The following is a 17,722-nucleotide window of genomic DNA, read 5'->3' on the forward strand; positions in this document are numbered from 1 at the left end:
GAAGGGCCTAGCGGCTGCACGCGGAACGCCGTCGTTCTCCGAGGCGGCCGCCGCGGTGGGTGGTTTCACGCGTTGTGGCGGCAGCGGCGAAGGTGAGAGTGCGGCTCCCAGGTGCCCCCCGCGCTCGGGCGGCGGTGGAAACAGGGTCTTGCGAGGGCCGTGGCGGCGAAGCCCAGTGTGGGTCCCGGGGGCGAGAGCGGAGGGCCGCGGCGGCGGGGAGGAGGCCTTCGAGGGCTCCCCGGGGTCCTGGAGCGGCTGCGGGGCGGGCGGCGGGGCCGCGGGTTTGTGTCGCGTGCCGTGGCCGTGGCCGTGCAGATTCCGCCGGTCTGCCCCCTTGACGTTCGCTCCCGAGCCGGTCGCCGGCCTCGCCTCGCCCCGCCCGCGCCAGGGCGGCCTCGCGCCGCTGGGAGCCGCGTCGGAGCTGAGCCGGGCCGGTCACCGGGGTGCGGGGCGCGCTCGGGGGAAGCTGGCGTGCGCGCGCGTGTGTCCCCGTGACGACGGGTCCGGACCCGACGCGGGCGGCCGGGAGGGCTGCCCTGAGCGGCCGTGTCGCGGGGCGGGCCCGGGGGCGGCGGCGCGCTGCGTGGCGCGTGTGCCCGGCCCGGCGCGACGACGAGCCCGGCGGACACGGACGCGGCCCGCGGCGGAGGGGGCCGGCGGGAGGGGCCTGGTTGCCCGCTGCCCCCGCCCTGGACCGCGCGCCACGCGAGAGCCTGCGGGGAGGAGTGGGGTCGCCGGGCACGGGCCGGGCGCCGTGGGTGGTCGCGCGCAGTGCGTGGGCCGTTCCTCGGTCCCGCCGCCGCGTGCGGGGCGCTCGGCCTCCGCGTCCCCCCAGCCCTGGTTGTCCCGTCTGCGTGGCGGGTTTTCTCGGTAGCCGTCCTGGTGAGCACCTCGTCCTGGTCCTGCGTGGCGTTTCACTGGCGAGTAGCGATGTGTCGGGGATCCTTCCCGGTGTCTATGGGCCGTTCGTGTATCTTCGGGGAAATGTGTGTTCAAGTCTTCTGCTCATTTTTAAAACCAGGTTTTTGTCTTTTTGTTGTTGACTTGTAAGAGTTCTTTATGTGCCCCGGATGACAGACCGTTGTCAAATATACGCTTTACAAGTATTTTTGTGATTCTGAAAGTTTTCCCTTTGTCAAAGCTTTTGACCTTGGTCGTCGGTCCATGTTGAAGAATGGAGCTTGCAACGCGCTGGATGGAGAGTAGGATGCGGAACTGGATGTGAATGAGAACTCAGCTGGTTAGTACAGGTATTAAAGACATTTGCAAAATGTCAATGCTCTTCTCACTAATTTTTTGAAAATATATTTTTTAATTTAAAATGTTATGTTAAGTAATGGGTTTATGATTTATGAATAAATTAATATTTACATTTTTCTGTTTTAATTGCTAATGTGATATTAATAGATATTACCCAATAAACAAATACTCCTTGGGGTTCTCAATACTTTTAAGCATGTGAAGAGTTCCTGAGTCCAAAAAGTAAAAGAAAACGGATCTATACTAATGTCAATTGTTTTAATAAACTTGCTCTCTTTTCATCTTACCATTTATCTTAGCTATTGACCTGACATCCCTAGAGTAGGAGCTTTACGGACTTAAATAAAATCCCTAAGCCAGGATTTTTAACTTCAAATTTTTCAATGTAGTGTAAAAGTCCATAAATCCTTATATTTCTCTTGTTTAGTTAGAATTTTAAGTTTTAATTGCTTTTAAAATACAACTCTTGGTTTTAAAAACTCCAGAGGCATTTTTGTGTGTGTGATTATATCCTTTATATCAAAATCAGTACTAGATTCATTTAGTAATCAGTACTATGGCTAACTCCTATTTGCTCAACTTTGAGATCTCAGATTGAATGATACTTCCTCAGCAAGGCTTTCCCTAACCCTTAGACTAGTTTAGAACTTTTTAAATTTCCCATAGCACCTCGTATTTCCCCAAATCTCCAGATTACAGGAATTTCCTAGGGTATCACTTCTGGGCCCCAAATTAGGTTGTGAAGTCTATTTTTAAGAAGTGTCCCAAGTGACTTTACATCAGGCAACTCTGAGAAAAGGTACTCTGTAATAAGATTGATGTGCTCCCTCACCATCCTCCCCACCCTGGTTTTGGAAAATGCTTGTTATGTGCCTGTCATGCTTCATAAGGGCAGAGACCGATGTCCTCAACCCTTAGCATATGACTGAGCACATAGCAGTTCAGTTAATACTGAATAATATATTATAGGATGATTCTCTATAGAAATGTATTTATTCTTGAAACTGGAATGTAATTTCTTGGTAATAGAGTAGGTATATTTTAATATCATTAGAAACTTCCAAACAGTTTTCTAAAATGTTTTAACAATTTGTATTTCCTCTAATAATGTATGAGTTCATTTGTCCACATCCTCACCTGTATTTGAAATTATCACTTTTTATTGAATATGCCTTACACCTTCCTATCCACACTGAGTTGAATTAGTGTCTTTCTCAAAAATCAAATGGTACTGTTTCTGAACTCTCATAATTTGTTCTTTAATCTCTTAGTCCAACATATTACACTGCAAGTACTATAGCTTTATAAGTCTTGAAATCTATGTCATCCAACTTTCTTCTTCTAGATTGTTTTGGCTATTCTAAGTTCATTGCATTTCCATATAAGTTACAGTCAACTTGTCAGCTTTCTCCCAAAATCCTTCCACAATTTTGATTGAACTTGTGTTGAATCTATAGCTCAATTTGTAGAGAACACATCTTAACAATATTGTGTCTCAATCCATGAGCATGCCTGGCCCGGCCTCCCGCACAGCCAAGCCCCCTCTGCACAGTCCGGACAGGCCTGGGGCTTGCATGCTGTCGGGAGGGGCCCAGCACTGTGTCCAGGGGGCAGATGGGGCCAGAAGGCGCCATGCAGAGAGCCCCCGTCACCAGGACGAGTTCCGCCTGCCTGCCCTTCCTTCTGCTCACACCAGGATCTGCTCAGTGTCGCCCTGCTTCTGACCTTCCGTGTCCTGACACGCAGGCCTGATTTCATCCCCCAACGGAGGGGCCTGCAAAACAGGGCAATTAGTCATGTGACGGCACAGCAGGCCCGGGGCTCAGTTACCACTGTGTCTGGGGGAGCATCTGCGGCCTCTCCCAGGGCCAGGAAGACAGAGCCCTGGAGACAGAGGGGAGCCGAGGACGATGCAGTGGCCGGGGGCGTGGAAAAGTGGGGCCTGCAGGCCTTGTCACTGGCTTCCAGCTGCCCCTGCCACGAGGGATTCCTGGGCTCCTGGCCTCTGCGGGCGCATTTCTCTGGGATCTCTCTGAGAAAGGAAATGGGGTTCCCCTCCCTAGCCCCCCAGCTCAACAGGTGGGCATCCCCAGGCCCTCTGGGGATCACCCTCAGAACCCGCGAGGGAGCAGGAATGCCGACCCAGGGCAAACCCCGACGCAAGGGCCTCCCACCTCCCGAAGGAGGACAGTTCCTCTGGCTGGTGGGACCCAGCAAGCGGGGTGCCTGCTGGTGAGGTGGGGCTGTGCGCCTGATCCGAGGACCTCCCCCAGGCCTTAGGGGTCCCTCTGACTCCTCCCATGTCTGCCTGCCTGCCACAGGCCCGGCTCTGGGCACGTAGTGGAGGACTGGATCCCAGACCCTTCCGCCCCTTCGGCCCCCTCTGTCGCGAGCACAGGTCTGGGTGCACCGTCCCCCATGGCGCCTTCCTTCCTTCGCCAGGTCGTGAGTCCCATCGTCCAGCCCCGGCTCTGCTGACCGGTCAGCCAGGCTGAGCTGAGACCGAGCGAGGGGCCTGATAGACAGGCCTCTGTCATCGCTGTCCTTTCCAAGACGTCCGCCGGCTCCCGGCCGGGCCAGGGGTGGTGCTGGGCTTCGGTGCTGCCTGCAGACCCCTCTCTGGCAGGACCAGTGGCGTTCCCACAGGCTCTGCTGAGATGTCCTCTAGGCTGGGCCCCGGAAGGTGTCTGAGTGGGTGAAGGACTGGGTCTGCCCGCTTCCCTCTGCCCACCAGCAAGCACTGAGTCCCAGATGCCTCCCTGTCCCAGCCGGGGCCACTGTCCACCGCCTGGGCTGGGCTGCTCTGGCCTCACTGGCCCAGCAGCCTGACCCTAACGGATTGCAGGGGTGGCAGTGGAGAGCTCCTGGCCCAGCCCAAGTAACTAGCTTAGGTTTCCTCTTGTGGCAGCTGAGTTCAAAGAGCCATTGTCATTAACTTTTTGTAAACACCTTTATTGAGGTCTATTTTACTCATTTCAAATGTACAATTCAATGAATTTAGTAACTTTATCAAGTGATGCAAGCCATCACACCAAATACTTTAGAACATTTTAATCCCTCCAATAAGATCCCTTATGTCCATTTTCAATTGACCCCACTTCCTATCCCCTAACCCCAGGCAGCCACTAATCTATTTTCTATCTATAAATTTGCTATTCTTTACATTCATTTAAATGGAGTCATACATTTACATACATGTGATCTCTTGTCTGGCTTCTTTCATTCGGCATAATGTTTCTGAGATTAATCCACAAGGTTACATGTGTCAGTAGTTTTTTCCTTTTTGCTGCTGGAAGATATGCCATTGCATGGATATACCATGTCATTGGTGTTTAGTAAGTCTACAGTTTGTTTTGGAAACCTTTTTGATTCAGGTTTCATATATAAACAGCGTTACATTATACCTTTAATACTCTACTTTTTGGATTAAGACTTTTGGTGGTCTAATACATTGTGGATTTTCTTTAATGTTCCTTGGAATTTATGAAAGAATATCTTTTGTGTTTAAATAGTACAGTCTTTTGTGTAGTTGTCAATTTATGCTTTTAAAAAAGTTGTTGAGATGTTCTACCATTTTATTGGCCCTCTTCGATTGGAATCTTTGACTGTCATTGCCACTTTATCAAGTTCATATTTTTCTAATACTTTTTAAATATAATACCAAGTATCATAATAGTTCAATATTTATACCTATTCTAGACCATACATCCTGGAAAGATGCAGGCCACTGCAGTGGTGGAGACAGCTTCTGGTAAAGGCCACCACAGTAATGGAGGAAACAGCCAAAAAGGTAGGGAACAGGCCAGTTGCCTTTATTCTGGGTTGAGAGAGGTACTGAATATAACTGGGCTAATTCCCCCTCCGGTGTTGCTACTTTTTAAGTGTCCTCCCAGTCATGTGGTAAGATTCAGCATGTTTTACCTTGGCAAACTCACCCAGGTGATTTTTGGTGAATATGGGCAGTCTACGTGGGAGCTCTCAAGGAAATGGAAGATTTAGAGAGGAGAAGGGGAACCAGAAGAGAGGGTTTCTGTCCAGCCAGGCTTTCAGGAACTTGTGACAGGTACAGTTGCCTTAAGTGGAAAATGGACAGGTTGACGTCTGGTACCCAAGTTGTATGTTCTGTCTTCACACAACTGCGAAATTTCTTTTTCTGGGGTAATGGTAGAAGAGAAAATAAGAAATACAAAGCAAGCTGACTAAACTTTATGTGTTTATGAATATATGTGGGTTAAATATTAAGAGGACTTTAAAGTACAATAAAAATGCTATTTCAAGTCAGAAGGGAAGTAATGGATTATTCAGCAAATGGTCATAAGGCAATTGACCATCCATTTGGGGGGAAAAAATAAGTTAGGTTCCTACCTTATGCCAGAGAGAAACATTAATTCTACATAGTGTGACAAGGCTAAGTGTTACACACAGAGAATTAGAATAAATTATAAAAGAATACTTTATAATCATGTGGTAGGGAAGGTCAGAGGGACAAAACCCAGAAGGGAGAGAAGAAAAGACTGATCCATTTAACTAAATAATCTAAAAAAACATGGTATGATAAGATATTACAAAAAGTGAAAAAGTAAGCAAACTACAAAAAAGTCACTTATAAATATGAAAAACAAATAATTAGTACCCAGAATATATAACAAACACCTGTACAAATCCCCAAGAAAAGCACAGTCAACCCATGAGTTTATAATTGTAGCCAGCACTGCTTTCCTTAGCTCCAGCCCCATATTTATAACAGCATATTAGATATTTGAATCTGGGTGTCTTTTCGCTCACCTCAAATTCCACGTGCCTGGAAATGAACTCATTATCTTCTCCCCCCTTGCTTTCCCTCTTTATCTTCTAAACCAACTCTTTTTCACAAAGTCCCTATTCTCTAACTTCAAATATTCCCATTCAGCTGTAATACCAACTTGTAAGCCTTAGTATTATCTTAGAGTGATTGCCCAGTTGGTGAGTCATGAAATCAGTTTAGCTGGTTGTGATCAGCTGTTTTAAAAAGAAATAAAATAGACTAGAAAGTACCAGAATACATTGGACATAATAGGAGTAATTACTGTTTTGTAAAATTTTTGTTTCACTTATACATACACATACATTCAGTATGTGTGTACTGGACCTTGATATAAAACGTGTTTCTGATTGTATTCTTAGGCAAAAAAAAAATCGAAAGTCACTAATCTCTCTCTCTCCCTTGTCTGTCATTCCCAACTAACCACCCAGCCTTGTCAGTTATGGACTTTGATGCAGCGTCAGTCCCACGTCTGCAGTCCCACGTCTATACTCGGGGTCAAGCTGCCTCAGTCTCCCCTTCACGCCTTCCTTCTTCCTGTTGCCAAGGGTGTCTAAACTCAGTCCCATTCCCATGACTGCCCTTGTAAGAAGCTTTCTGTGGTCCCCCGGAGCCTTAGAATGAAAGCCAGACTCCTTAGCACATCATGAAACGCCTTCCTGGTCACAGCCTCTGTCACTCATTAGAGCCGTTTCACTTCCTATAAGGGGCATTACAAAGAACATGCCGAAAATGCCACGCTCCCTTCACCTTGCTAACTGTGTGCTGTTTGGTTGGCCTAAGACAACTGTGTTTTGTTTCAAAACACGTTTTAAATGTAAAGTTTCGTCTGAGATCTGCTTCTCCTTTCATCTTAAGCACTTACCGCTCATCACCACCTTGGTTTGCACGCGCATTTATCTATATTGCCGTTACATGAGCTTTTCATATTTGTGACCCTTGGGAAAGCCAGGAGTATTTGAATGCAGCACCTTTCCTTTGTTCCTGCAATGCTGAAGGCTGGAGCTACAAGGCACTCAAATGTTACAAATGGATGGGCTGCTTTATAAGTAGTAAACTCCTTGCACTGAAAGAGTTCAAGATGAATCTTGGCTACTGTCTTAGCTGGGGCTGCCATAACCAAATATCATAGACTGCGGGGCTTAACCCACAGATACTTATTTTCTCACAATTCCTGTGGCTGGGAGTCTGAATCATGGTGCTGGCACAGTCAGGTTCTGGTGAGGGCTCTCTGCCTGCCTCCTGCAGTGTCCTCACGTGGTGGAGAGAGAGAGCAAGCTCTCTGACCCTTGTCCCATCTCCAGGGACTTATGCCTTCTGGAGGGCCCCATCCTCATGACCTCATCGAGGCCTGATCACCTCCCAGAGTTCCGTCTCCAATGACTGTCACATTAGAAATGGGAATTTTGAGGGGGACACAGTTAAGTCCATAGCAGCCACCATAAGGGATACTTGTCATGGGTAATGTACAAACTATTTCTCTATTGGGAAGAGCTTGGACCAGATCACCTCTAGGTTCTTTTCTACTGTTTAGATTCTGTAATGTTGCTGTTATTAACATTTTATGCTTTTTTTCAAATCAGATGAGCCTTCTAATCCTAAGAAAGAAAATTTATTATCTTCCAATGGTTGTAATGAAGCCAGATTGACTTTTCTTGATGACTGGGATTTCTTGGCACCAAAACAAAGAACTAATGACAAAAAAATCAGCAGTATTGACAAAACAGATTTGTTGGCGCCATCTTTTAGTACAAGTCCAGGCACTAACACAGAGTGTCTTCACTGTCAGTCAGATGAGTCTGAATGCAGCACTGACTATTCTTTGAATGACACATTCTTCACACCTTATTCAGACTCAAAATTAAAGAATCAGAGTCTTTTTCTTTTAAATTCAGAATTCGATTCTGAAATGCAGGAAAGGGAGGAGGTATTTTTGGATATTTTGGAACATCAAGGTAATAAGATTATTGGCGTGGAAAGAATCTTCAACATTTCAGATGATGATTATAAAGAAACTGTTGAAGATGTGCAAAAGCATGATAAAGATGAAGACTTACAGCAGGAATACTATAGTGAGGAAGAACCAGGATATCTAAGTAACCGTTTATCTTTGGACGGAACAGAAACATTAAACATGCCTAATCTGGAAGTTGTTGGATTAAGAAATTCAGGTTATGAAGTTAAATGTGCTAGCAACTTAGAACTTAATCATATCAAGTTGGATGTTGACATGGAAAATAGTTCTAGCATCTCTTTAGATTCAGTTGATGTTTATGGACAAGAAGATTCACCCCTTGTCTCTACATTTCAGAATTCTGTTATCTTAAGAGAATATCGTGAACCAAAACATGAAAAGTATAAGGAACAAGAGACTAGTTTAATGTACCAGACAGCATCTGATGAAATTGTACTGAGTAGTCTTACTGAAAACCAGGATTATCAATCTAAGACTGGTTTCTCGAACCCTCAGAAAGCATTAAAAACTAAAATTTATACTGACAAAATGAACTCTCAAGTAACTGAAACTAAAGATTTTTGTGGAAATACAAAGGTTGAGAACAGAATGTTACACCTTGAAAATCCTAGCACATTAGCACGGTTCAAAGCTTTAGAGACATCACTGCAACCCTATAAAGATTATCAAGCTTCCTGGACCTCTGTTTTTGATGATTCAGTAACTTCTGCTTGTGGCTCTTCACGTTATAAAAGCCTACAAAGTTCTCCTAATGCCTTAGCTTTTTCTCTTGCTCTACCAAGGATTGGCGTCAAAGATAATCAGGCAGTAAAAGAAGATAGCTCCCGAAAAGTTGCTAATGCCAGTACCACAACTAAAAAATGTGTCCATGATACGGAAGGGGCATGCCTTGAATCAATGACAGGGGCTGCGAAGGGTACAGTCACAGTTAATCAGACAGTGGATGTCAGCACTGATTTTAGGGCTTGTTTCACAACCAGCAGAGCGACAAGTGCACGGTCTTCCGTAGTGTCCACATCAAGCAACACAGAGATAACAGTGATGAATAGAGAATGGCCTGGTGAAGGGCAAAGCGAGGGACAAACAAGTGTGACCTGCGGCACAGCTCGCTCATGTGGTCAAGGCAGTGGGGACGTACAGATGGCTGCGACAAAAGGGTTCCTGGGAAAACCTCTCTCAGCCGACAGTGTCACGTCTAATGGGAATGTCCTAAATAAGGTAAGACCTGTATGATTAATAATAGAATTTTATTTGACTTATAAAGAGACAGTGTATACTCGTGTAAATGTTTTGGTCCGTTAAATTTTAGCAGGGGTTCCTGAGGCTTTTGTGACAAAATGCTGGATAGAGAGAAAAGGTGAATAGATTGCAGCCAACTCTATCCTCTTCTGGTGGCAGCTATTGCCACAAAGTCAATTAGAAATTTGGTTTTACATTTTACCAGTTTGGAACTCCAGATAGAACATGTGTTGTTTGTCACGTATTTCTAATCTGATTTTAAATCATGTTTACAGGATTCCCTGGAATTAAGAAAAACATTTGCTATTGCAGACTTAATGGAACATCCTGAGATGTAAGTTAAATGTATAAGCACATGGGGGGAAAAATCAAAATAGTAATTTGATTTTTTTGTAGGGTACTTAACCATATAGAATAATACTACAAGGTGTGACAATATGGTGAATGTTTAAATTTAAAAAATTATTACCGTAAAAGACACATTGCCATTAATCCCCCTCAAAATCCTCCCCCTCACTTCAAACACACTTATCCCATCGTTCTTGCCACTTTCTGAAGCAGTTCTGGAAGTCCTCTTCTGTGTCTTTAGTTGTGCTGTTGTCGTGGCTGCCTCGATGTCCTGAATCATTTTGACTTGAGGGAAGAGCCAGAAGTCATGTGGTGCCAGATCTGATAAGCAAGGTAGATGAGGACACACCGTAATGTTTTTATTTGACAGAAATTGCTGTACCAGAAGCGATGTGTGACACGGAGCGTTGTCACAATGGAGGATGAAAAAAGACACTCATGAAAGAGGACTTCCAGAACTGCTTCAGAAAGTGGCAAGAACAATGGGATAAGTGTGTTCGAAGTGAGGGGGAGGATTTTGAGGGGGGATTAATGGTAATATGTCTTTTACTGTAATAATTTTATAAAAATTTAAACATTGACCATATTTTTAAATCACATTTCATAGCTTAAAGGGACCTTGAGAGAGCATCTGTTTCACTGTATGCCTTCAAACAAACAAATATTAGGATAATATAGAATGTGAAAGCTTTTGCACTGAGATTCCAGTGTCAGTAATTCCTTTAGAAAGTCATAGGATCTTTATTCAACCCAAATCCGTGCTGATTTAATTACTCGGGTTTCTTTATTTAATTCCCCTGTAGACCATAACAAAACAGCACCTTTGCAAAATGTCGTATATGTGAAGAAGTCAATAGCTACTTTCACTGGGGTACATTAATCTTGATTTTAACTTATTGTATAATTTATTTTGCATTCATTAGACACCCTTATAATTCATAATACAATGGAGAACCAGGAGGTGGGGGAGGGAGAGAAAAGGGAAAGTCTCTGAGAAGCCAAATTTGTTTTCATGCTCTGAGGTCCTTTACTTTTTCCTTCATTCTTCTAATGAGTTTAATTCAGTAACCAATCCTATAAAATTAAATAGAAGAGTTGGTTTCCAAAGGCAGAAGTATTGAGAACAGCTAGAAGGGGCAACTAATAGCAAGAACTTTCAAAAAATGTAGTGATTTGGGGCTTTTTGATATAATAACACACAAAATATTTGCTTACAATAATGACCCTTAATTATTAAGAAAAATGTAAATATGTCTATTTTCTATTAAAACGATAACATACTTAAGAATAGTTTCCATCTAGAATGCTTATAACTTTTTAAAAAATGTTGGCCAAAGCTTGGTTTAGCTTGAAAACCTGTTAATTCTGGATAAAGTCAGTACTTTACTTTGGAATTCTTTTATGTAAAAAGGTATGAATTTGAGAATTATTACTTCCTTGACTTCTAGGAGAATATACAGAGGGTGCCAGAAAAATGTTTATACATTTTAAGAAAGGAAAAAACTGTATTAAAATTGTAATACTCAATATATACCAAAAACAAAAGATGAATAAAAGTCGCATTTGACTTCTGTAATTACAAGAGGTGCTCAAAGCGGTTACCATCAGTGTAATTTTAATACAGTAGTACCTCGGTTTTCAAACGTCTCTGTTGAACATTTCGGTTTACAAACGCCGTCAACCCAGAAGTAAATGCTTTGGTTTTCGAACACACCTCGGAAGTCGAACATGTCACACGAACATGTCACACAGCTTCCGCTGAGTGCAAGATCCTGAGGCCTAGCTGTCGGCTGTTTGCAAACAATTCAGAACTCAAACTGTCTTCTGGAATGGATTATGTTTGAAAACTGAGGTCCCACTGTACAGTTTTTTCCTAAAATGTGTATACGGTTTTTTTTTGTTTTTTGTTTTTGGCATTCTCTGTATTTAGCTTTGACTCTTGACATCCTTGTTTTCTGCAGCTGTAATGTGTTCCTACAGCCTTTCCATGTTTGGTGGAAATTGATTTAAACTTGACAGGGAAATGTAACAAACTTAAAATCTGTGTCTAGAGGCATGTCATTAGCACAGAAGAATATTTGGAATCTCACCTAATGGTATTTTTCATTTTAAAGGGAACCTCAACTTTCTAAAGAAATGGAGAAGAATTTGCCATCAGAGTGCTGTCAGAATACAATGCAGAGAGCCATCAAGGCAGAGATGCACCTTTTAAATGTTCAGTTTCAGATGTGTTGTCGCCATTGTATTTATATTTACAAACTTGTGATGGAAAATCGGGAAGGATTAAATAGGTGGTTGTTAATTTTAAATCTGTATCTTACTAGAAATGTATCACTAGTTTAAATTTATTCTAGAAAATTTCTTCAATTCGCATTTTTGAAGGGCAAAATGAAGGGTAGATTGTAACTGGATTTTAAAAAGTAATACATTTAAATTTCATGGACAGTCAACAGTGCATGCTGGGATGATGAATCTAGTAAAAAGATTGATCTGATGTTTCTTGTAAAGTCCAAGCACAGATGAAGTCAGTTGCAGGGTTTCTCATGATATTCCATTACATTCTTTCTGGCTTATGTATTGAGGGTTGGTGGTACTGCCCCTAGAAAAACAAATCTGCGGTTCATTTTCTTTTACTAGACATTTAAAGATCTGATTGTTAGAACTAAATATATTAGTTAAAAGGATGACTTGGGCCTAAGTCAGTTTTGTGAACTTACCTTTTGAACAGGAATTTATCAAGTAATTCTACTAAGAAGGAATTAGGATCAGCACTACTATCTGCTTTGGGAGACTTAAAAGTTAGATACATGAATTTGAAAGAAAAAATAAACAAGGGCATACCACTGGAAGAGCTGCCCCCACTGTCAGTAGAATCAAAATTATTATCTGCCTTCTCTACCTTTGTTTCCAGGGTATGTATTTATGTTTTAGGAACAAAATTTTTACTTCATTTAGGTAAAACATTTTAAGCTGAAAGATTTTTCTTCCCTTCTCTGTCTTTCTAGATAATGAAAAATGAACCACGTGTGTAAGTAATGATTTTGTCTAATTTAGAATGCATTAGATCTTAAAAATAGCTTAATTTAGTTTACTTCATGTTTTCCATTTTGGTTCTTAGATAGAACATTGATAAATCCTTTAATGAAATGTTTATCTGTTTAGCTTTTCAGGAGCAGATTCTGCAATAGATAATCAAAGTACATGTGATGTTGACATTTCTTCGATCCTGAAAAAGACACTCTCTCAAGTGAGATTTCAAGTAGCTCATCAGTGTAAATCTTTGATTTTATGGTTTAAGCAAAGTAAACTCTTAATTTGCGGGGGATCTCACATCCTTCTTTTCACTCAACTGGCTAACTGTGTGCTGCTGTCTGTGGGGTGTAACTGATTGGAAGGAATATGATGACCTCATCAAACAGATGGCAATAGTGTATGTTGAGTAGGGTGACCATACAGTTTATCATCCAACCAGGAGACCTAAGGATGAATGGTAGTGTTGTTAATAATTCACCATGACGACAGTTACATGGTGTCTCTGGACTGTCAAACCTGGACTGTCTGGCTGACCATGACTTATGGCCACCATCATGTTGATCCATTGTGGGAAAAATTAGTGTCTTAGAAAATTCATCTCATGAGGTAGAATATTATCTTACTCAATTTAGACAGGGCAAACTTTTAATTCCTCCTTTATTGAAATGATGAAAATATAATGTGTTATAATGTCTTTCATAGGTTTTCTTAATCTTTCTTAGTCCCCAAGGAAGTATTTGTCAGACGACAGTCTATGGAAAAGTACTCTGCAGATGGTGAAGTGATACAGAAACATAAGTTATATTCCATTATCAAGGGAGGCAATGGGAAAGGACAGCTGGTGTTTATTCCTACTTTCTGACTTTGATTTTAAGCCTGAGGCTATATTATTTGGGTAGTCTTATATAATAAGATGCATTCCAAAGCTAAAAGTGAAATACTGGATTGATTTATATTCTTTTCTATTAATATAAATGATTAAAAGTAAATTTCCTTAGCAGTTCATTTATTCCATTGTTCTAGTCTTTAAAAATAAATAAATTCTGTTATCCACAAAGAATTAATAGATCTAAAAACCAGATTTTTATATCCTCAAGTTTCTTACGTAGTTTGCTTAAACGTAATGTTCTGGAGTGATTGTGTTTCATCATTGTAGTGGTAGCAATGGTATAAGCTGCTTATTTGGGGGAGAACAATAAATCATTTTTAAAAGTACAAGATGCAGCTATAACATAATTTTTATAAGCGTTAGTTATAAAACAATATTTTAAGTTGGGATTACATTTTAATACTTGTCTCATTAAATTAAAAGCTTTTGCATGAAAGCCAGTGTAGTAGTTCTAAATTTTAATTACTTGTGTACCATCTTGACAATTTTTCATAGCCACATATTACCTATAATGTTATTTATATATTTCTTTAAATAATTCTTTTCAAATAAACTTAACATGTAACAAGTAACTTATTATTCCATCTGGGAAAGAAATATTACTTCCTATAAATATAAAGTATACATTAACACACATTAAGTATATAACTGTTGAATGTGAATATGAGAAGTTCTTATACGTGTATCTCCAAAAATCATCTGGATTACTTCTACTGTGTGTATGCGACACTTGGCTAAATGATGGTAGTGTAAGCATATAGTCACTGCAGACAGACTGGGTTCAACCCCTAATTCTTGTTAACTGTGTGACACACAGAGAGCAACAAGTCACACAGACTCAGTTTGCTCACGTGTGAATTTGGGTGGACAGCAATTATACTCTCATAGCCTTCATTGTGGTGGGCGCGCGTGCCCGTGAAGACTGCCCTCCACATGGTGAGAGCGTCATAACTGCTGGTCCTTATTGTGTTTATTAATTTAACCCTCAGGTGTCTTTATCATCTGACACTAGTCACCCCAGCCAAGGCACACCACTCAAGGAAGCTGGTTTAAACAATGGTGGTGTAGGTGTACACTTTAGTCAACTGAAACTTGATGATAAAGGTCAGTATCAAAATGTATTGTCTTGTGTTGTCGCCACAAAACAAATAATAAGGCTTAAAATATTGCCAGTGCCCATTCAGGAAGTCAGAATAAATATTCTTGGTTGACTGAATGGCTTCATTCTGGTTATGAATGTTAAATATATTTTTACATGCACTTGACATCTTTAAGGTTACTTCATTTACCTGATAATGCCAAATAATGTTACAGACTTTTATTCTTCTGGGTCATGTTTTCCAACCTGAAAATTCTCCCTTCTGTCCAATTTATATACTATAAATTATGTGTAGTATTCTTTGTTTTATCCTCTTATGAAGAGATTAGTATGATCATTCCAAAAAGATTAACTCAAATTTTAATGAAATAAAGAGCTGCAGTATTGCTTATTTTCTTCTTAAAGACATTCACTGTTTGTGTAGACAGGTAAGTCTCTTCTTTGATGAAGGATAATTTAAAAGTCAGATAAGTAAGGCTAGGAATCAGTGTTAATTAAAGGAAAACTGGGAAGCAGATCACTCAGACTGAAAAGTACTTTTTATTCAGGGACTGCTGAAAATCACTTCTCAGAGTCTTTTTACTTAGGTCTCTTGTTTCCCTAGTATGTATTTTTACATTTATACATAAAACTAGTAATTGTCATCATACTGATTCATTCTGAGTTTTTCAATAACTTCTCAGAGGGGTGAGCATTATACATAATCCATGGCTACTTGTGTATACTTTCTCAGACTGCAAAAACTATCAAGAAATCAGTGAAGACTGGTTTGACGCTAAAGAGAACCTGACAGGAGCTGACTTCTCAGGAACACAAGGAAACCAAATAGGACAAAGTGGAGGGGATCCGAAGGTTCCACTAGGTTGGTTCTTAATAAGTTACTAAGAAATCCTGACGGAGCTTCTGTGTACAATAGGCTTCCTGTCTTCTATGTTACTCTGGGAGACTGAGCTGCTGTAATATTTTATTCCTGTTTGTGGCTTTCCTTTATAAATATAAAAAACAAGAAAATTAGCCATTTGGAGGTCAATTTTTTAAAGAGTAAATCAGTTTAAAATGTTCATTTCTCTTTCAGAAAACTGTCTGCTAAAAGCTTAGCTGCAGGGTTTTGTTAGTAGGCGGAGGTGCAGCACCTTCTCGGCTGCCCTAGGCGCAGACTCCCTCGGGACTCAGCGCGGTCTCCTCCAGGCCTTCTGCAGGGGCGGCCAGCTGTGCGGTCCACGCTGAACCCAGTGTGCTTCCCAGTTCCCATCGGGCAGCCAGGACCCTCTGTCAAACTGGCGCTGCGCAGGAAAACTGCTGTCCCTCACTCCAATGGTTTAGTCTGCTTCAGGAATGTCTTCATCTTTTTGTTTATTACAGTTGGAATTTCCTTTAGTATATGTGATTATCACCCTTCTGTCATTTCTAATAATATGCTACTTTCCTTTATTTTTTCGTATATACTTAAGTGGATTTTTCTTTTATTTTACATAATAGCAATGGTTTTATATTTTTTCCTGCTTGTATAAATAATGCTTATTAATACATTAAAGTAAAATATAAAAGTATAAAAAAATTAAAATTACCCAAAGTCTCTCTAACCTGCAATAATCACTATTAATATTCTTTACCATTCTTTTATGTATTTTATGCATATATTTAACACACATATACAGTTTAAAATAAATGGCATTATGTCATCTAGTCTATTGTAACTACTTTCTTTTTCCTTGCATTTTTCTCCCTATCACTTATCACCTATTGTGTATTTTGCTTACTTGATATATTGACTGCCTTCCCACACTCACATAGTAAGTAGCTCAGTGCGCTCAGGATTTTGGTGTGTTTTGTTCACTGGCTGTCCCCAGGGCCAGGTACAGTGCTCAGCACGTGGGGTATTCAGGAGGTATACTGTATTGAACTGGTGCAAGGTGAGGGGACAGGAGAATGTCTTCTCCTGATTCCTTCTCACTGGCCTTCCCTTTTATACTGTAGCTCTTTGTGCCCTCCTCACCCTAATGGAAAAATATAAATTATAAAGATAAATAATTAGCTTCACTATTGTCTCTGCACATTATAAACCAAAACGATAAAGATACGCAAGTTAGATGAGTAGGTTAATGAGGGTTAGGTACCATTGCCTAAAGGTTCTGTCTAAAGTCCCTCGCTGCCACTTAATAGATTTGTGACCTCCTAGAAAATGGAAATGATGACAGCTATACCTCACGGGGTGGCGTTGAGCGTTCCAAGGGATGATGTATATAAAGTGCTTGGCATATTGCCTGGAATATGGGAAGCACTCTGTTTATTATTATTATTCAGTAAAAAAATGATAAATATCCCAGTATTGTACAAAAATTGTAAGACATATAAATAAAAGCTACTTTAAGAATTCATTTAACAAATATGTATTGTGTATCCCCTCTCTGCCAGTTATGTGTTTTGATAGTCACGTGAAAGAATGTTAATTCAGTGAATCCTTTTTTATTTCAGACCAGGTTCTGTTCAAAGTAGAGACTGAAATGCAGTCTTTTTCTCAAACAAGAAAAAATATATATCCTAAACATAAATATAAGAAAAAATATATAATCCTAATAGTTGTGATTTCTGAAATAGTGCTATCTAAATTTGTCCCCCCCAACCCTTTTCTTATGTGCCATTACCATTACTGTGAAGCTATATACCAGCTACCAGCTATTGATATTTGTCTGAGTTTTAAAGTTTTCGTTGGTGTGATTTGCCCCAGCAAAGGAATGTACATAAGAGAGCCCTGCATTAATGGGGGAGAGGGGATCCTGTGCCCATCCAGCGTCTTAGCCAGCACTTCTCTGAGCCAGAAACACATGGAGGACACTTTCTCAGTTATGATGTAATTGAGTACTCTGTTTAGATGTTATTGATCCATTTCTGAGCTACAGGAGACTTAATATCCACTAGTCTGACCTCTTTACTTTTAAAACGATATGATTAAGGCCCAGAAATCTTCAATCTTAAAACTATTCCAGGCTCTTGGACTTCAGTCTAGTGCTGCTATTTGCTAATGGAAAATAAAATGTTTAACAATTTTCACACTTTCTTTTAAAAATATTCATACAA

The 17,722-nt window shown here is 41.0% G+C and overlaps 2 protein-coding genes across 2 annotated transcripts in view; both read left to right on the forward strand.

The window, feature by feature from the left end:
- LOC308498479 (RNA-binding protein 44-like) lies at positions 1–12,592 on the forward strand (the record flags this gene model as incomplete). The annotated part of the gene is made up of 7 exons (XM_081050636.1): positions 1–92; positions 1,142–1,240; positions 4,960–5,050; positions 7,645–9,254; positions 9,551–9,609; positions 11,738–11,914; positions 12,352–12,592. Exons 2-7 carry the CDS (start codon positions 1,226–1,228, stop codon positions 12,590–12,592), a joined length of 2,193 nt encoding a protein of 730 aa, XP_080906762.1. The 5' UTR covers positions 1–92; positions 1,142–1,225.
- The window catches only part of LOC308498486 (RNA-binding protein 44-like), a 20,461-nt gene continuing 15,234 nt past the window's right edge, over positions 12,496–17,722 (forward strand). The window contains exons 1-4 of the mRNA XM_081050672.1: positions 12,496–12,651; positions 12,786–12,870; positions 14,535–14,649; positions 15,378–15,506. Coding sequence (XP_080906798.1) covers positions 12,632–12,651; positions 12,786–12,870; positions 14,535–14,649; positions 15,378–15,506 — 349 coding nt within the window. The 5' untranslated portion in view covers positions 12,496–12,631. The remainder of the gene's footprint in view (positions 12,652–12,785; positions 12,871–14,534; positions 14,650–15,377; positions 15,507–17,722) is intronic.

The sequence above is a fragment of the Rhinolophus hipposideros genome (assembly GCF_964194185.1).
Source record: "Rhinolophus hipposideros genome assembly, chromosome: 6".
Classification (NCBI taxonomy): Eukaryota; Metazoa; Chordata; class Mammalia; order Chiroptera; family Rhinolophidae; genus Rhinolophus; species Rhinolophus hipposideros.